The following is a 22363-nucleotide window of genomic DNA, read 5'->3' on the forward strand; positions in this document are numbered from 1 at the left end:
ATGTCTTCGTTCCCGAATTCCACACGTTTTTTCTAATCGTTCTCATACTAACACTTAGACACTACTCTTGTTGTCAACACACACATACACACACACACACACACACACACACACTCTTCTGTCCATTGCTTTGTTCGCTTCCCCTACTCTCACCACGCCAGCTTTGGTCATTCTAGTCCTGACTTTCACGTTGTGCGGTTCCGCAACGCTGATCCTTCCAGCCTTGGATGGATCAGCTTGCAATTGTCTCTCTTGAATAATTGTTTAAATATCTTCATTGCTTTCATACTCGCATACACAGTGCGGTATTTCTCTGTCAAAATTATCTCTAGTTCTACCAGTCAGTGGTTCGTTATTTCACCAATCTCTATGTTTTGTTTTTGCCTCATTTCTTTGTCAAGTTTAATCTTCAAATTCTGTATATTACGTCTATGCTGAAAGTGCTTCAATTACTACAAACTGCCAATTCTATCGACGCCAAACTTTCTCTAGCTGCGGATTACATTTTCATCGATGCAGAATCTCTCCGAACTCGTTGCTACATTTTTGAGACGCCACGTCCTGCTCAACCTCTAAACCACGTCTCACCCCCGTATTCCTGATACACCACTGCGGACTACACCCCCAGGATTACTGTATGTATTCATTTACCTTCATTCACAAGTTCGTCTCTTGCTAATATTTGTGTGCTACAGGCAAGTTCAATTTTCATTATTTATTACGTTAAAGTTATTTTATCATTAAAATTTGTGGAACATTAAGTTCATCATATCTTATGCCTTTCGATTTCAAGTTTAATTTAAAAAACCATTTACTCACTTAAGTACAGTCACGACAGGTGACTTATATAAGGTTATGTCATTGTTCAGCTGCAACCTATTTTACGTGCTTTATTATTGCAATTTGTTGTCATGATAATTAACTCTATAATTTAATCTTGTAACTTGTTAATCGCCGAGATTAATCCTTTTCTACTCATGAGCTGTATTCATAACACTGCTCTAAAATTAACCTAAAGCAAGTTACTCCTGATGTGCAGTTATGTTTTAGACTTCTTTGTAATTTCATATTTTAAAGAAAGCTTATTTACTAAAATGAACTCTATTTATATATTATTACTTATTTTAATGTGTTTATATTGTAATTAACTCTTTTTGTACTAGAATATTATTGTGGCCTTTTTTCTTCATTAAACTAGAATTACATGTTTGAATTATTTAATGCTAAGTTTGTTGTTCATAAATCAGGAAAGGTCAGTGCCAATAATAAGAATTGTTGTAATTTATTTTTCTAAGTTAATGACATCTGTTCATTGCTAATTTTCATACTACAGTATATGTCAGTAGTGCAACTGTTTTCCAATTCTACTTTTCTATTGATGTTATGTTTTAAGTATCTAATTTGAAAATAAGGTTGTTTTATGTTCTCTTGTTTTCAGGCTTTGTTAATTTGTAGAATTTCAAAATGTGTATCTGAAAAATGTATATTCATGTATTTTCTCATTTAATATCATTATTCATATGTTGATTCAGCTGATATTTATTAAGTATCATTAAGTTTTGTTAATTTCATAATTTATTTTTATTTTTTAAGGTTATGATTTAACTTAAGTTCATTTGTTTTTTTTCCAATTTCTTTTGGTAAATACGAGCTGTGTGTTTTTTGTTAACTTTACCCAACAATCAGACTGCCCAATTTATTGTCATATATACAATGATTTAATATTTTGTAAATCTTGTTTGTCATCTGGACTAAACAGAAAAAAGATAAACCTATCCAGACAGGAATCAAACATATATTAACTTATTATATGATGAAAAATGTTAATTATCTAGCAAAAAAAGCAATGTAAATAATATCAAGCTTACGTTATAGATGGTGGACATTTTTCAGTTTGGCCATTCAGCATGACTTCTAGTACAGACTCCTTATACTGTTGTGTCCATGTACCAACAGGCAACTCAGTAATTTCAACCTTAGTCTCATTGATGATACTTATCTCGCCATTAAATATGTATCGATCAGTGCCCAATGTGTCAATTTCACCTTTAAAATTTTTGTACCATGGTTTCTGAAATCAAAGAATAAATTCAAAAATTAGCTTATCGTAAAAGGAAAGATTTATTTTAAACATGTGTATATTGGATATTAATAATTTTCCTTCTTTCTTTTACAGAAAATTAATTTAAATATTTTTCAATTATGAAAACTGGTTTACACTAGACAATGAACTAAGAAAATATACTCAATTGACAACTGAGTAATAGAAACATTAATGTAATGAACTATCCTTCCCATTTGCACTCTTAGCATGTATGTCTATATTAAGAATGTATTTTCCTTTTTACTTTGTAAAAATTTATCGAAAGATGAAAAGCTGCCTTTCAAATGTTTTCGTTGCTGATATAACAAGGTTTTGTCGCCAATCAAATTTGCTACTATTTGAACTGATCAATTTGTTTCCTGACCTCAATTTTTTTATAACTTCTTTGTTTTCAAATATTTTTTGAGTTTTTGTCACTACTTTAAAGCATAATATTCACCTGTATTATAAGGTGGAAAAAGTTTCTTCTGTTTCACTTAAATTAAAATGTTATCAAGTATTAAATATTTTAATTAAATTCAATATAAAGTGAGTGACAGATTACCACATAAAGTGAAATAGAAAGTTATAAAGCCACTTGATGGCAAAATGAAAATGCTAAAATTGAAAACGAATGTAAATTTATTAAAAAAAAAACATAAAACAATTTTAATTTTTACATAAATTAAAATTTAATAAATATAAACATAAAACCAAAACAAGATTTTCCTGTAAGTGGCAAGAATTTTTGGAGAAGAAAAGACTGAATTGTTATTTTTATTTGGTTAATTGTTTCTCATAAATATATCAATTATATCATAGTCATATAATAGGAAAAAAAATCATTTAGGTATTTTAACATGATTATCTTTAATAAAATTAGCCAGAACATTCAAAAATGATATTTCTATATCTGCCTAAAGTGATGAATTAATGCATGATGCTTTTAAAATTCTTTAGAATAGAAATAAAAATAATTAAGACTAATCTGAATAGCCAAATTAACATATAAATTTAACTTTTCCATAAAAAATGTTAAATGCTGTTATGAAGCCATTCAATTGATACTGCAATAACACGTACAACTGATATTCCTAGACTAATTTACATCAAAGGTTTCTTCACTGCCTCACAAGCTCTCAACAATTAAGACAGTGCAAAGTTAAACTTGTAAGTGTGAGGGTTCTTGTGAGATCAGACCGTCTTTTAACAATAAGGATGATGAGTGAATAGTTAAATTTAAACACTTTCATCATACATAAAATTTTGACAGACGATTTGGACATATGAAAGGTTTGTGCAAAATCAGTGCCGAAAAACCTCACAACGGAACAGAAGGTCAATCGAAGAAATGTATGCGTTGATCTTCTTGAGAGGATTGACAATGACCAAGAATTCTTCAATCGTGTGATCACGGGGGATGAATCCTGGATATTTGAGTACGATCCTGAAACAAAGCGGCAAAGCGAAGAGTGGCACACTCCACCATCTCCTCGACCGAAAAAATGTCAAATGAGCAAATCAAAACCATGCTGATTTGCTTTTTGACAGTAGGGGTATCGTGCATAAAGAATTTGTTCCTCCAGGACAAACTGTCAACCAAGTGTTTTACAAAGGTGTCCTTGAAAGGCTCAGGAAAAAGAGTGATTCGCGTGAGACCAGACATTGCAGATAAGTGGAAGCTTCATCTGATAATGCCCCGTGTCACACGGCCATTTCCATCACGGAATTTTTTACCTCAAAACGCATTCCTACAATTCCTCAACTCTCTTTTCACCTGATTTGAGTCCCTGTGACTTTTTCCTTTTCCTGAAATTGAAACATGTCTTAAAAGGACGTCAGTTTGGGACTCTGGAGAACATTCAAAAGACTGTGACTGACCAGTTAAAAGCCCTACCAGTTGAAGCCTTCCAGTGCTGCTACCAGGAGTGGGAACAATGACTCCGCCGGTATATAGCTGCTCAAGGGAACTACTTTAAAGGGGATAATATTGTTGTTTGAAAAAAAATAAAAACTTTGGTAAGTAAAAAGTCAGTCTCATTACTTTTCTCACACACCTCGTATATATTTTTAAATAAAATACTGTAAAAACGTAATTTTTCAAACCTCAAAACACATTTTTATAATTGTAAGAGCAACATACTGACCATAACAGATGGTTCTTCACCAACAATCATTTTTTTTAAATTGTCTATTATTTCTCTTGGGTTATAGTTAGGAATTCTAGTCATCCATCCAGTGCCAATTCCATCAGCTCCATTAACAATCATCATAGGAATTATCGGTATATACCATTCTGGCTCAACTTTTTGGTTATCATCACGAAGATACTTCAATAATGGATCATCATGAGGGTGGAAAATCAATCTTGTAAGCGGGCTGAAAAAAGAAATCACCAATCATTTATTCAAAGTGTAGAATACACAGTAGCAAAATGAAATATTAATTAGTAACAAGTTATCTGGCATACTACCAAACCTGGCACTACAGAATGTGACTCTGCATTCATTGATAAGCAAACTATTACAATTTCCCTGTAAAACACTTAATTTTCCAGTTAGAAATATTTCATGTACAAATCTTAGAAGGAAACGCTTTAAAATTTTTTTAGGAAGAATTAAGCACCAATATAACCTGTTCAACACATTCAATGCCACGGGGAAATTATCATATTCTTTGAAAAACCCAACTTGTGTTTTTCATATTTTGATTTAATTATGAATCTAACATATACTGATGAATAAAGGATAGTATAAGAGTGATCTCTCTAAAGTAAAGACCGCTGGGAAATTTCTTTCCTTAAGGTTGGTAAACCTGTGTTGTTTATGGCCACAAAGTAATGTACAAACAGCATTGTTGTCCATAAGTTGTCGTAGTTTCCTTGATTAAGAGTGAGTTATTACGTTATAAAATGAATAAGAAAATCTATATTGCTACAAACTGTGAAATACATGGAGTCATATGTTTTTTAAACCATCAAAACATTAAGCTGGATGAATATTCATAGGCAATTGGTTGCTATGCATGGTGATAATGTAATAAACGAAACAAATGTGCGAAAATGATGTGAAAGGTTTAGAAAATAGAATTAATGTGCACGATGAAGAATGTTCAAGGAGGCCCTCGGTAATTACTGAGGACTTGTTGAAACACATCTATGATGAAATCAGAAAAGATAGTTGGTCGCTCAACAATTTCTGATCTTACCCTTCTTTTTCCTGATGTTTCAAGAGTTGTTATTGATCGCATTATTCATGACCATTTAAGCTTCAGCTTCAGGTTTGTGTACATTGAGTGCCCCACATAACGGAATGTCACAAAAAATTCCGAATGGGATCGGCTTTGGAATTTTTGGTGCGTTACACAAAAAGGTGATAAAGAGTTCCTTAATCCAATTGTTACCAACGATGAAACATCGATTTCGTATTACACACCTGAGAGAAAATAGCAGTCAAGTGAATGGCGTCATCCTCGATCACCAACCAAACCAACAAAGGTCAAGCCACAGCCATTTAGATGCAAACGACCAATTTTGCATCCGATTTTGGGATCGGTTTGGCATAATGCTGATTGATTTCATGGCACTTGGAATGACCATAAATGCAGAAGCCTACTGTGAAATTTTACATAAGTTACAGCACACCATTCAAAATCGGTTGATGTGGGCGGCTGATCGATGGCCTTGTCCTGCTGCACAATAATGCACACCCACTTGTTGCAGGTCCAACATGTGATTTACTGAGAACACTTGGTTGGGAAATTTACTATCACCAACCACATAGTCCAGACTTAGCTCCATCTGATTACTATCTGTTTGGTAAATTAAAAGAATTTTTAAGTGGTAAGCAATTTGCGGGTGACAATGAACTTAAAAATGCTGTTAATCAGTAGCTAAATGTACTGGCAGCAGAAGAATACGATGAGGGTATATTGAAGCTGGTGTACTGCTACAATAAATGTCTTAATTCATGTGGAAATCGTATAGAATAGTATAAGGTAAGTAGTTAAAGAGAAATAAAAAATCTTCATAAAGTTTTCAGAATAAATTTTTTTACAATGAAACGATCTTTACTTTAGAGATAACTTTTGTAATTTACATTTTTATTGATAATTTTTCAAAAATACCTCTGTGGCGTCTTTGGTTCCTTGAAAGAAAACAGTTATATGACCACTGGAAAAGTGGTTCTCTGTGGTGCAGCCTTATTAAGATAATAAAATACTTATATGTGTTTCTTTTTATAGTGTTGAAATTTTTTACTTATTTAGTATATTTATATATATTTACTTTTCAAGGAAAATAGGCCTAAAATTAAGACATCAAAAATGAATGTTTTTCAATTTTGTTTATTATAGATAAATCTAATGATTACATAGCTGATACAATAGCATGAAAATTAGTAATAATAATTATCAGTAATATAACTGAATTATCAGTAATAACATTGAAAAAATTAAGATAGTGTGAACTAATTATACATATATCCAAAACCTCAAACTAAAGCAAAAATAAGAGATTACACAAACAAAACATATTTTTTTTTAAATTAAAATATCATGAATGAAATAGGCCATTATACTTAATAATTTATACTTAAAAGCTGATAGAAATATTTAAAACAGAGTTTAGGCCTAACAATTTTACGTGTGGTATGACTCATAACATTCAAAACAAACCAAGATCAGGACATCTTGCTATTTTTAGCACACTGATTGCATTTTTTCAAAATGTGCAACCTTTTTTTTCACTATATTAACAATTGCTAGTGAAATGACTTCCTTGAACAACTGGACCAGGTACTATTTCCTCCTGCGATGAACTTTCAGGTAACAGTTCCTCTGTTACAGCCACCAGAAATCTTGAAAAGGAATTTTGATATTTTTGTGCTTGTAATAAAGTCTGAAAGAATTCAGTAACATCATCTCAATATGAAATCATTTTTCAGCCACAGAGATAATAGATACATTTGATCTTGATGATCTATGCCCAATATATATTTATTATATATTGCTATAGGCTCCGTTTTAGTTTTGTTTTGACCTCTTCTAGTTTCGGTCTCTATAAGTTTGTTTTTGAATTCAATGGATAAGTACATGACATCTCTTTTGTCTCACCACTTACAGATTCCTACAAGTATATTCCCCACTCTTAAGTTTTGCCTCACCAACATTTATAGGTTTATCTTTTTGGTCTTTTCAAAAAGTACCAGTCTTGTATGTATCTATTTCTAACAATTTTTTAGACAAATGAAATGAATTAAAAATTGTCAATGTAAATTCAGTATACAGACATTATTTATTCTTGCATCAGATGTAAGACAATATTAGCAGCATGTATAGACGGATACTTTGAGAATTGATCCTTCAGGTTCGGTCAATAAATAGTTTGATACCTACCGTATTTACGCTTTTTTTTTATATATTGATGCAAGATCAAATGACCACGCCATAAAATCATCAACAATACTTTTTTAGGATAATATAATGCACTCATTTTGTCATTAAATAATTACAATAAGGGCCTTATTTTACACAAAGTCAGTTATAACTTCTGTTTTAGGAATCTGACAGAAATGAAAGTACCTCAAAATTGTCATATATCTATTTCTTCCCATGTAATTATGGAAACAAGATATCTTATACAGTCGATGAGTAACCCAATAATCTTTCAAACAATTCAATCTAGTACTTCCCACATGAAGTAGAAGACAAAGAAATATTTGCAACTCTTCCCTCTAGTTCTTTCCAAGATAATATAGCTGAATTTGGGGGTTTTGATTTGTTGGACTTCAAAATTCCATTTTTAAATTATTAGCATATAAGTTTGTCTCATTTAAAATCAGATCAAAAACTCATCATCTGCAAATAGATTAACAAACCTTTACCTTCATTCGGTATGTTCTGAAATACACCAGAATTTCTAGTAAAGTCAATTTTCTTTAAGTTAGGTGGTCTACTTGTCTATATAATTTTCGGTTTTTCTTTCAACTGTTTTTTTTTTTTAATTTACTTCAGGATAAACTACATCGTTATTATCACTAATAAGTTCTTCAGGATTTATATGTACCAATAATATTGATAATATTATCATCTGTCACTATCTCCCCCAATAATTACCCGAGTCATCAAGATCATCGACGCTACTATCACACTCTAAAATCGTTTTTAGTTCATCTGTCTAAAACAAATTTTTGTGCCAATAAACATGTTCTCTTCAGTTGTGAAGAAATTGCAATTTAATCATCAGCCATACTCAAAGAATAACAAAAACTCTATAATAATAAAAAAGATAAAGTACAAATACACATTCTCTATAAACACAAGTACACGCCTACAAAAACAAAAAACAAAGCTTAACTGAATGATTACGACTACTATAAACGAAGCTTTACACAGAGCATCTCTACGATGCTAGTGGGTGGCAAGATGATATCAGCCACCTAAGAGGCACCCTTGGTGCGTTGGATGATAAAACCCAATGGTTTATTAATTTCAACATTTATTTCACAACTGTTAATCACAATAGCAATAATTAAAAAAACAGGCAAAATTTACATTTAATACATAAAATATGTATACCTGAGCATGGTGAAGATATATCGAGGGCTGGCAGCATCCTTACCACCTTGTAATCTGGTGCCAAACTGACCAATGGGTTGTAATAAATTAATATTGTTACTGCCAACAAAGTTTTGAGCAAGATTAATAATAGTAGTCATTAATGACATTTCACCATGATGATACGCTGAATGTTCAGCAACTGAACCAGCCAACTGTGCAACCTTTATTTCACGTTTATCATTTCTTTTTAAACAAGTAAAAAGTACCTAGAACATTTCAAACATCTAAAATCAGGAACAATAAAAGTTAAGCAGCAATAGTACAGATTTTATAACTAACATAACCAGACTAGTTTACACTATACCTAACTTACATGCATTTAATATAATAAATAAAACAAATCCAAAAGATATCTTTTAAACTAGTTTATTTTACCATTATTGTCATAACTTATTTATATGTGGTTAAATAAATTAGCCATAATACAAATATAAAACAAAAAATAAAGCGACAATTTATATCTACCTTTCTGGAACCAGGTTTCAATCCATCAACTGCACTTGGTATAGATCTTTCAATATCCATATTACTGAATAATACAAGTTCCTTATTAACAAAATCCTTGTAAGTAACATAACGTATATCTTTAGTGTAAAGATAATCTTCAGGTAAACCAAGTTCTTGCCTGCGCTTGCACTCAGTCATCCAATTTGTAAGCCATTTTTTTCTGGCATCAACCATTTTTCTACTAAAAGCCTATAATTTAGATACAAAACAATGTTAACAATTAAAGGTGAGCTACTAAAAACAGCAAAAAAATTACACAAAAATAATAAAAAAACGTAATATAAAAATTGTTTTTTCATAACAATAATCAAGATATAAAAGTTATTATTTAGAGTTATTATTTTAAGTTTACCTCATCTGAGAAAAGGGTATAAAATAGAAACGCATACAGACCACACTACTTTTTTTGAGAAGGGGAAAATATATGGGCATCAACTTCTAAGGTCTTGTACAGCTTGTAATTAGCTCTTGTAACAGTGTTTAAAAATGTAAAATCACCAATAGGATTGTCTGATATAAGTGTATATAGGGTTCTTACATTTAAACACAAAAATAAACTTAACATTAAACACTAACATGCAAATGCTATACAATACAAAACTACACTCAAATGTAAAGGGCCTTCACAAAGGGGATCTTCTATAACACAAAACTTAATGTCACCAAAGACTTACTACAAACAGGTTAGTAATCTGCTGGCATGGAGGTGAATAACTATTGTTTCATCTTAGCCATTTTCCAAATCAGCAGCAATATTGTTTCTTAACTGATACCTCTTTCTGTAGTTTTTGTATACTATAAATGCTTAACTGTGACGAGCTTGTCAAAAGCACACAATTGACTTACTTAACTGGTAATCACATATCAATTTATTATTCATATGCGACTGATTCTTCTCAGTCTAGTCAAACCAATTGTTCTTGTGAAGAGTAATATTGCATTACTCTTCAATTTATATGGAGTAATTTTGATCACACTCAACTTGGTATTTGATCTTCTACATTGATTGCTCAGTGTTTCTAATAATGTTGGTTAGACTATTTTTTTATGTCTGTAATTCAAATAGGGAGTGTGTCTGAATTCTCATTATTTGTCACCATTCTTGGAGCTTTACCTTCAAATTTCCTGAGATACCCGCTTCCCCTAGAGATATAAATATTAATCTTTGTCTCATTCAGTTTATTATATATAAAACGAACAGGACGCTTGTGAAGGACATCCTAAATGTTTTTGTTCCAAATAACAGTTAGCACCCTTAGAGTTGTTGAAATATATCCACACTACTAGAAGATTATTCCAGATATTCAAAATAAATAAATTACAAGAATTAAAAATAAATACATATTAGAATCCTACAAAATAAAGCAATATTAAACACATACTCCTGAAGTAAATAATTCTGGCTTACCTTACATATGGCTAACTCTCAACAGATAAGGGCAAAAAACAGAATTCTATTATATCCCAAAACATCTGTACAAACTATTCTAAAAATATATCACTTACCATAACAACTGATTTATCACAATCTTCACCAGAATATTTGAAACGTATACGATGGCGATCCATATTTGAAAAATATTCTTTAGCCTCCTTGGAAGTGGAGGTACCCAAACCTAAAATAAAAATAATACTTTGTTTTAAAAGTTCCATCATGCCGATAAATAAATTTTAACAATTATTTTATTTTCTTATTATTACTGATTATGAACCGAGTTAAAAACAATTCACCCATTTTCCACTTTTGTTTTTACATATTAGGGAAAACAACATTCTAGAAAGTAAAAGGATCACATCCTTTTACTTTGAAATAAGGGTAAACATGGCAAAACCAGGTTTAATAAAACATTTCCTGTAGCTTATGAATATAATGCAGGTATGGCTTCTTTTCAGTACAGAATTATAGCAATTTGTAGTGCAACAAATGATTAGATCATTGCTGTGTTAATAACATGTCAGTTTGAATACCGTATTAGCAAATGAAATTATTATACAAGATTAACCATAACCTTTGTTCAGCAAGAAAACTGAAAAGAAAGTTGATGTTTTTATAACAAAAATTATCTTGGAATAATATTTTGTTTCTTCTATTTAGTATTTACAGTAGAGTAAATTAGTAGGAGAGTAGTAGAGTATTAACTAGCAACATGTCTCAATGAATTATTGATGAAATATAAGCCAATATGTTTCAGAAGGCAATGTAATATTTTGTAATATTTAGTGATTGTAAGAACATTTACAGGCTGCAGATGGATTTTGGATTTCTAAAAGGGTGTCAAAGCAACCAACAAATTGCAAAAGATTGTTAAACAATTATGAAAACTGCAGGAATGAAATCAGTAAAAAAAAGCCCAGAAAAATAATCACAAGAGAACAAAATGGTATTACAGGTAACAGTATTTAACAACATTCAAAGAATTTAACCATTCCATATAAATTTTAGAATGAGAAAAAATATATTAAACTATACAAATCATGGAAAACAAGGCTTTGTAGTAAAATTATATGAATGCAAATTGTCATTCTCGCTTTTTCATTCTTCAAATTCTGAAATCAAAAAGAAACTGATTAAGTCATTCTTTTTAGTGGCTTTTATAAATAAGTGTGATGAATTCAAGAAAAGAAGCTTGGAAAATTTATTATTAATCCTTTAATATGAAAATCATCTGTTGGCAGACTAAGTATAGAAAATGAATTACCAAAATCATCTCTGAACAAAATTTCAGATGATTAACAAACTCAGGAAATTTTAGGGAAGCCAGACTGCGAATATTCATGTGATTCATAACAAAGAGAATGATAATAATTATCTAAGCCCAAGGTGAGTCATGGAATAGTAAATATTTCAAGAAATCATTTCGCAAGAAAATATTAATTCATATTTACATCTTAACAACAGCAGATTTGGACAATTGTTCCTTCTTAACAAGACACATTTCAAGAGATATGCAACAATGGAACTACTTAATATTCTTGGCCAGGTATGCTAATCTGAATGTACCTCAGCACTCAAGTTTTCAAAGTTGTTAAGTCTGTGATGATTATGGAATGGTAAACCATAATGGGACATCTCACAGCTCTTTATGGTGTGGAATTGAATGAAGATCTTCAAAACAATTACATTGTTATTTTAAAGATTGTAAAGAGTAAACCAAAAGTAAGACTGATCATACACTAACAGAAACATATGTATGTGGGATTATTAAAGTTGAGCAAAGAAGTTGCAATTTCAGAAATTTTTCAATATCTAATTATAATCATCTGATAATTCAGTACACAAAGAAATCTAAGTACAAACAAAAAAGGCAAAAGAAATGAAAAATCATGATTCAAAATTAATTTACAATTAAAATTTACATGCAATCTAAATGAATTGTAAAACAGCCAATTTTACCATAGTGCAACAGTACCATGGTACAATAGTGCAACTAAGTATAACACTATGTGTTTGCACAACTAAAAGAGGATTATTTTAAACAATACAAGTTTCAGAATATATGTCAGTAAATATTTTCATTAAGTAACAATATTCACCAGATGGCTGATTAAAATATGCTGTGATGTAGTCTCTTTCTGATACATGACATCATATTTTACCAAATATATACACATTCTTTCTTTAGCTTCCTAAAACTCGTTTATTTTGTCTTTTTAACAGTGCGAACAATTTTATATATCACTACAATTTTAAATATAATAATAATTAATAATTGTCAACAATTTTTTAAAACTGAACCTTCCAAACAGTATCATACTATCTTTTGCTAATGACACAGCTCTGGTTTTTATTCAGGCGAGATGTGGAATGAAGTATGCAAGAGTGCTACCCATGGATTACTTATGGTAAAATCTTGGTTTGAAAGTCATATTCTTACACACAATCTAAGTATGACAAAATATATATTGTTATCGCCTTCTGAAAATGTAAACCCCCTGGTGAATTTCAACTAAAACTACATACATGTTCAGTAAATAACGGCAAATCAATAAACAATAACCGTCACTGTCAGTCAATAGACGAAGTCAATAAAATATCTTTAAATAATATTGGACCATTATATGAAATGGAATGTTCATGTACAATATTTAACATCAAAATAAAATGCCTTATACATACTTTATATAAAATATAAGATCTTGAAATAAAAATTATATATTTTGCATATGCTCACTCATTTTTTCAATATGGAATCAAGATATGGGGAGGAACATATGATGCACATCTTAATAAAACATTTATTCTAATTAGAGCAGCTCTTGGTAGACCAAGGATACATCCCAGTACATGCTTATTTGAAAAATTTTAAATTACCTACTTCAAGGCAAACATATATCAAGAAAATAGTACTACAAATAAATAAATACATAAATGATTTTGAATTTAAAAATACACTGTACAATACTTGTTCATCAGTAACAAATACTTATATCACATTCTTTTCAAAATTAACTGTTTACAAACAACAATTTTCTTATTACTCCACTATATTTTTTAAGTCCCCAATCATTTTAACGTTCAAATAATAAAAAGTAATCTAATCAAAGAAATAGGTGAATGGGTAAAACACAATATATATTTTAAATTATCAAATTGAAGTACAAAAATAATCCAACCTAATAAATATAAATTTAACATATTATTATAATGAATAGCATACAAAAAAATGAATATACTACTTAACATTAAAAAATCTGCATATATATATAACTGTGAATGTTTAAGTAAATGCTAAGGATGTATAAATTCATAATAGTACTCAATTAAGGGTAGAAATTAAGGTTGTAAAAGTAAAAAAATTGCAAAATCTGCAAAACGGCTATGCAGGGTTTAAATTTGCATTAACCTACTAATTACTCATGCAATGTATAATTTTATTAATATGACTAAGAAGTATAAAGCAAGTTTTTATAAATCTTTTTTTTAAATGTTTTGTTTGTAATAATATTTTAAATTTTGATGTTTTGTTTTTTTATGTTTCATTTTTAAAAATTATATATTTTCATTTAGTTAAATTTTGTATTTTTAATTAGTTCTTTTTACTATATATAAATATACTATACTATATATATATAAATATATATTATAATTTTCATGATTCAGAATTCAAAGCTGAATTTTAATAGGAATAATTTAAACATATTTTACAACTTCATATGTAAGAAAAAAGGAAAAACTAGATATGAACTTTGACATAATTTTACAAGTGATGATGCATAGATGCTAAGAAAATTGTGTAGTAAAAATTTCTTTACAAAACACATGTTTCTATGTTATCACCAAACATGTCTCATCACCAAAATAAAATTATCTTAAAAACTCCAGTGATTGGTTAAAAGAATAACAGTTCCAATAATTGGTTACTATTATTAGGAATAATAAATGTAATTATTTGGAACGGTATGCAACACAGTTGCATACCAAATTGTAAATTCCAACCGCTAACTATATATTTGAACTATATGTATATAATTGTACACATCAGTAAAAATAATTTTTACTAATAAAATTTCTTAAAAGGAAAATCTGCTAAAAAATGAAGAATTAGAAAACACAAATCAAAAAGAACAAACCTTTGTAGTATTTTATTTTGTATTTGTGCCAATTATCATTATCACGTTTCCATTCTTCAAATTCTGGAATTGAAAAAAAACTGATAACCTCTGTATTTTTAGTAGCTTTTATAATAGGTGTGATAAATTCTTCAAGAAAAGAACACCTAAGTAGTGATGGCCAAAAGTGATGAAAGAAGTTTATTATTAACCCTTTAATATGAGAACCATCTTGATCCTGATCAGTCATGATCATTAAACGGCCATATCTAAGATTCCTAAGATCATCTCTAGTTTCATATTTTGTTTTATACTTCAGACCTAAAATTTTTATAATATTATTTATCTCTGCGTTTTCCAAAATCTGAAAAATCAAAAACAAAACATCATATAGTTCATTATAATCAGACAGCTCGGACAAGTAAAACTGGTTTTTATTAATATATCTAGAATCACTCTGTTATGTGTATATATATATATATATATATATATATATATATATATATACACCGAAAAATAAATATATTTATATTATAGTAATGATGAATGCAAGCAATATTGTTTTACATGGCATGAAGATGAACATAAACCAGTGTCTTACACACAGAAGTATTTTGTCAAATCAATCGATGCTGCCAAATAAACTTAAAAGACATTTAGAAAGTAATCATTCCTCATGTAGCTTCAAAACCAAGAGATTATTTTGAACATCTTTTGAAGTAACAAAATAAATATTTATATACAGACTGATTCAAGAAGAAAGGGAAATAACTTAGGAACTGATTCTAGAGCTTGAAATAAGAAAAAAGAGTTCATACAAACATATGTCCGAAGAAAACACATTGTTATAGAGTTACAGCTAGCGAAAAATTACATCCAAATTTCTGTACTAAAGGGTTGAACACATTAATTTTGAATAAATAAACAAATATAGATAAATATTTTATTTATTACAAGTAAAAAACAAACAGAACTAAAAATTTCTGTTCATGAAAATGGGCTACAGTTGTAAGCAAGTACAGCTGAGCACTATAAGGAACTAAAAGGAACAATAAAATTTTGAGTCCTTATCAAGAATTTCTTTATCAGCTGGTAAAAGAACTGTAGCCTACATTATTTGACCTGTATAGTGTTTTTTAACACCTTAAACACTGGAGCTAATCACCTCTCTACTTCAACTATTATTTTTTTTAATTTCTGATCAACTTTGAAAATAATAAAACTCAAACTAAAATATGTCCGCAAAAAACTATTTTAACTGCTGGAATTTGTTCTTTTTAATTTGTATAGATTAAAGAGTGGTTCCCAACCGATGTATTGCAACACACCGGTGTGCACTCAGTCCCATGGGATATCACAAAATTTCAAATTTAAAAATACATTTTATGCCATTCAGAAAATCTCTATATAAACTAATTTATACTTACCATGAAACCTTAAATACAGTAAAATTTATTTTGAGACCAACTGTATCGGTCAACACCAATAAAAATGCTTAGTTTACTCTTCCCGCTTGGTAATAAACAAAGTGTTCAGTATTGCCAAGTTGAGGGATTTATCCCTCAGTGTAGGAATTTTTCATGACTGAGGAATTTTCTGCTGAAAAACCTAGCAATGTCATCATAACAAAATGGCCCATATCAGTTTATGCTATAATTGCTATAACATGCTATAAGTAGGTAGTAGTGCAACTACTTTGGAAAGGTTTTTTTATATCAGTTTCAACATGGATAGATTTCTCACTTGAAAAAGACAAACTGAATCAAGTTCCTGTACTTATGACAGCAATCATTGCAATGCTAGTTCAAGTAATGTGAGCGGAAATTACGATTAATAATGATTCCCATACGGATTCTAAAAAATGAGCTAAACTTTATAAATATAGTAATGATGAATGCAAGCAATATTGTTTTACATGGCATGAAGATGAACATAAACCAGTGTCTTACATGCAGAAGTATTTTGTCAAATCAATCAATGGTACCAAATAAACTTAAAAGATATTTAGAAAGCAATCACTCCTCATGTAGCTTCAAAACCAAGAGATTATTTTGAACATCTTTTGAAGTCACAAAATAAAAACCTCTGGTGCATTAATAAAATGCATTTCCATTTCTGACAAAGCGTTGCATCCTTCATGCAGCATCTGAGTTAATAGCCAAACAGAAAACCTCATAATATAGGTGAGAAACTATTACCCACAAAAAAAATTGTTAAAATATTTGATGATGCTATAGTAGAAGAAATATCCAAAATTCCATTATCCAATAATACTATCAGCCACATATAAAAGAAATGTTTCACAAAACTGAAATTAATGTAAACAGTAAATTATTGGGAGATATTTGGGTTTGCTCTAGAATTGGACGAAAGTACTTATGCCAAATGGTAAATGCCAAGCTTTATTAAGTTGGAACGTAATTTGGGTATTATTGAACAATTTTTATTTTGCCAAGAACTTAAAACTACTTCTATAGCCAAAGATACTTATGACTTGTGTTGAACAATATTTATGACAATTACTTTGTTGAACATAATATTTACTGGGAAAATTACTTATCCCTTTGTACTGATGGAGCAACAGTGTTAAAGGGTAAGTTTCTGTATAAGTTTATATGACAAAATTTTATAAGTTTAATCAGGGAAATGAATATGACTATAGTGACGTTTTTGCACAGAAAGGCATTAATTAAGTGAACTGTTAATGAGGAATCTTTAGAACAGGTGTTCTATGCTATTGAAATAATAATGGCTATTGAAATGATCAATTATTTAAAAACAAGACCATTTAAGTGTAGACAGTTTGAAAAGTTTTGCGATTATGGGAGCCAAGCATACAAATTTATTACTGCATTCAGAAACACGTTGGCTTTCTAGAAATAAAGCACGATGTGAGTGGTAAAGATTCAAACTGAGCTTCTTATTTTTTTTCAAGTGCTTAAAATATTATTTAAGTCACAAACAAAATGGAAGAATTTTGCAGAAGGTTAATGTTTTGGCAGTTTTTTGTTACAGGAGGTAGGTAGATTATTTTGCTTTCATGTAGCGGATAGTTTTGGAAATTAGCTTATACAAAATAACAAAGAATTCCTTAAGTTAAAAAAGGAAATCGCCTAAATCCATTACACACTTCAGTAACAAGATTCTACCTTGTATGTTTCAGAGTTAGAAGAATGGGTCATTTTTCTTTTTGGTATATCTGGTGAAGTCAAGATACAAAATGCCACTAACCTACCTGTCAATGAAAAAAATGAATTGCTGAACTTGGCATGAGATTATACCATGAAAAAATTTTCAAGACACTTTATTACAGCAATCCTTTTGGATTTACGCGTGATGTCAGTATCCTACAATTGCAAAGACTATAAAAAATAACAGAAAATGAATCATAATTAAGACTTAATAAAAGTCCGTGTTCAATTAAGTCTTGAGCAGAGATAACTTTGCAAACAATCCAACCCAGAGCTTCATTTAATTGCTACATTCATAGGAGGGGGGCGAAGAACATCTTCGTGTTATAATCACCGGAATTTTTTTTATTAAAAAAAGTAAAAGAAAATAAAGCTAATCTAAAAGATGAATAAAACTTATAACTAATATCACAGATAAAATCTAAAATAAAACCAAAAGTGAATAGAATTTAACAAAGTCCGAGATGGGTGTAAAGGACCCATTCTTGGATAACAAAAAGACTAAAAAGAAAACTAAAAATCATAAAAGATCTAACATAAAAAATATACGTGACAATATTAAATTTTTTTTATTAACCCAGTACTATGCAAAAATAGAAACATCCGGTTTAAAATTTCATTATCATTGTACAAGACACCATGGATGTTTCTGGGTAGATTAAATTTACGTGACACAACACCGCATAACGTATGTAATCTGAGTATGTGGCGCACAGTCATGCGGCAGTTGCATCGTGCGCATAGGGGTGCGTGTCCTGACGTCAGGTACTCTTGTGTGACCCTCATATGTCCTATCCGCAATCGACACAGGACTACTTCCTCACGCCGAGTTTTTCTGCATGAGGAGTCCCATGGGAACACAGAATCTTTAATCTGCTGGAGTTTATTATCAACGGTAGCCATCCAGTTACCTTGCCACCTAGTTCTTAGTGACTGTTTTACATATTTAATAAAATCAGAAGTAGCAACTCGGGTGGTTAAAAGGAGGCTGATTACATGCTTCTTTGGCAGCATAATCTGCATGTTCATTATCTGGAATCCATATGTGGCTAGGGACCCAGCAAAAACTTACTTCTGTGTTGCGATTATTCAACTCAGCGATTGCGTTGTAAATTTCAATGACGATAGGGTGTTTGGAATAAAAGTTTTTTAAGGCTTGAAGGGCACTACATGAGTCACTGTAAATAAGAATGTTTCTATATTTAGGGTTAATGATATTTAAAGCCTTATTTATAGCGAATAATTCAGCAGTAAACACACTCGTAATACCGGGTAGACCAAACATACAAGTACTTTCATTGACAACAACACATAACCAATGGTATCGTTTTGTTTTAATCAATCAGTTTTCACTCTTGAACATCTATGACAAATAGTACAATTTTCACATATATATAAAAAGAAATAAAATATGATCCACCTGTTCATTTGAGATACCCACTGTTTTAATAATTTCACACACTTTTAATCTCATATCATCCATCACCATAATGTAATTTTTTTTTCAATATTCCTGTATTTGTAATTTCAACAGGCTCTCTGGAATGTTTAGCATAGTTTATGTTCATATGAAAACAAAAATAACCAAATCACTAGTAAACTGTACTAATCAATAGAAGTTTATCACCATAATATCCAGCTTGGCTTTAATTTCTTGCATGGTTTTACCTTTCTAATTCATGTTTGATTGCAACAAAATTCACTTTCATCCATTTGACAAATAGAAATACTTGCGACTCAATTAACTGCCAACAACAGTATTATGGGTATATTTAACTGAAACTTGGTGTATGCTTCTATCCAAGATCCGGGAAACAGAATGACCACAAAAATGTACTATGAATGTCATCTCTTGACTTATTACATTTCTGTCAAACATCTCTGGTACAGTTAGGGCTCAAAAGTAATTTTTGGACCTTCTTCGTATATTCCCTGAAATTAAAATGTGATCATTTCAATTCACACCCGTACTGTTTCTTTGGCTAACAGGTTTTTACATTAGATTTAAGTAAATGTTTCTCAAATTCAGAATTTTTATTTTTTGTTATAAATTTAACTTATAAAACAGTAAATTTGTTCATTTCTATATTTTTGTGCAATATAAAGTGAAATATTAACATACATTTAGCAAAGCAGAAAAGATTATGTAAATAAATACCAAGCCTGACCAGCAATCAAATCCAAAACCTTTTGAACAGTTGCAAGGCTGAGGATAAAGGTCACAAACAAAGGATTCACACAATGTCACAAAGCTCAGGATACTAACTACATATATTGGAGTTTTAAGATAAATTACAATTTTTCAAAAACTTTTTCAAGTTAATAATAAAAAAAGTTATAAAAGCAAAATAAATTTCAACTTGAAGCCACTAGTCTCAATTTAAAAACTGCTCACATTAAAAATACAATCACCCGTACTAAACATCCACACTAGAAAATAAAATCATTCACAATAAAATTATTAGTTATTGGTAAATAAAATTATCAGTTTTACATTTCCATACATTAATTACTTTGATTTCAAACAGTTAATTTAATAAAAAAGTAATCATCTCCTAATAGTTAATGTAAAAAAAACTTCTTTTAAATTTAGTGGTTTTATTCATTTTCCCTCAGATATTTTCTTGTAATTTAATTTTCCAGTAAATGTGACCTGCTTAGATGTCAGCCTCAAAATTATATAGATTCTGAAAATATTTTACTGAAATTAATACTCACATAAATAAAAAAATAAACATAAAATAAAATATTAAAATTAAATATGTTACCTGCTTGTGAGTAGCTTCTCGCACATTAAGCAATTTACCACGTAATGGAAAAACACCATATTTATCTCTTCCAATTACACCAAGTCCTGATACAGCCAAAGATTTGGCTGAATCTCCCTCAGTTAATATTAATGTACAATCCATACACTTGTCATTTTTCTGGACACCAGCATCATTTGCATCTTCCAATTTTGGTACACCTAAAAATGAAAGTTAATAAACTACATAAATTACATTCAAACAAAAAACTACTTTACATAGTTTCAGGTAACTCATCAATTCTAATGAATACAAATTAAGAAAATCTGTTATCACTCACAACTAGTTTGATATTTTCTCTACTCCCTTTGGTTCCACAATCATTTATTAAACTAAAAATAATTACCAAAATCTATATCAGTATATTAATTGTCAGTTTTATACATTATAATAGTTGTTTTTCTCTACGATTTCTACTAAATGTTTTATACAATATTTTCAAATAACCAAAATTTACCAAACAAATATCAGAAAAAAATATTTGCTGGTTTAATAAAACTTTTCTATGATTATTATTTAAAGAATACTTTTCAGATGTACCTAATCGTTTTTTTGGACTCAAAATAAAAAACAAAAAGTAAAGTAAAAATTAGCATTTAAAAAAATCTAAGAGCTCAGAAGTAGGTTTTAAAATTAGAAAATTTTAAAGTAGTCTGAATTAATTGATGTATTTAATATAATATAATATATTTTGTCAGTACACCTCAAAGAGAGGTGTACTGACCAAACATTACATAATTTTATAGTAATGGAGAAAATAAATTTTAAAACCCTTACATTTCTTTAAGGAGAACTCTACTGAATCTATACATCCCAGAAAGCACTTAGTTTTTTTTGGGTTAATAATATTTATTTCCATTTTTTCCCTAAAATAATACAATAACTCAAAATAAAATGGTTAAAAAAATCAATGTATAACTATAATAATTAAAAACAACTTATATTATTAAATTAATATTAATCATGAAGTAAATATGTTACATGCACACAATACTAATATTGTAATATTGCATATACACGTATAAATTATTTTTTGTCATAAAAAAATTCACAAGCAATAACCTGAAATTTTAGATTTCATTTTTCCTGATGTTTTCTGTAATTGATCCTGTTCTTTTGACTTAGCAAAAAGTAGAAGAGATTCAACAACACCACATTTTGTTACCTACAAAAAATCATAAATAAAATTTAAATTAAAAATTTAAAACGTCATTTTACTTTCAATAAGTTACTAATTAAATTTATAAAAATCATGACCTTGAAATTAAAAACAATTTTAGCCATTAACATAACCAATTTAAAATATGAACTAAGATTGTAATTTTAAGATTAATAGTCGAAATAAAACGTGTAACCCATTACACAACGTGAATAAAATTTTCAAAAATGTACAGCTTAACTTCACATGTTCAGCTCAGTATGTCGGTACTCAAACTGTACAGCACTACAGCAATGTTTGACAATGAAGTGCATACTAACCAAGTTTAGGTTTTGCTAAGTTCACATGCTTTGATCTTCATATACTTTTTATTTTGACCATATTTTATTTTTACAAATTTAATTTTGTTGATTGTAACACACCAGACATGTTTAATAAATTAAATTTT

The 22363-nt window shown here is 29.6% G+C and overlaps 1 protein-coding gene across 2 annotated transcripts in view; it reads right to left on the minus strand.

Moving 5' to 3' along the window:
- Window positions 1-22363, minus strand: part of Top2 (DNA topoisomerase 2) — a 127145-nt gene that overhangs the window by 62820 nt on the left and 41962 nt on the right. For both annotated transcript variants that reach the window (XM_075368649.1, XM_075368647.1), the window contains exons 8-15: window positions 21819-21921; window positions 20718-20917; window positions 14780-15122; window positions 10715-10824; window positions 9167-9397; window positions 8660-8907; window positions 4231-4462; window positions 1869-2071 (exon numbers count right to left, since the gene is read on the minus strand). In XM_075368649.1, coding sequence (XP_075224764.1) covers window positions 1869-2071; window positions 4231-4462; window positions 8660-8907; window positions 9167-9397; window positions 10715-10824; window positions 14780-15122; window positions 20718-20917; window positions 21819-21921 — 1670 coding nt within the window. The remainder of the gene's footprint in view (window positions 1-1868; window positions 2072-4230; window positions 4463-8659; window positions 8908-9166; window positions 9398-10714; window positions 10825-14779; window positions 15123-20717; window positions 20918-21818; window positions 21922-22363) is intronic.

Source organism: Lycorma delicatula, chromosome 6 (genome assembly GCF_047948215.1).
Source record: "Lycorma delicatula isolate Av1 chromosome 6, ASM4794821v1, whole genome shotgun sequence".
Taxonomy (NCBI): Eukaryota; Metazoa; Arthropoda; class Insecta; order Hemiptera; family Fulgoridae; genus Lycorma; species Lycorma delicatula.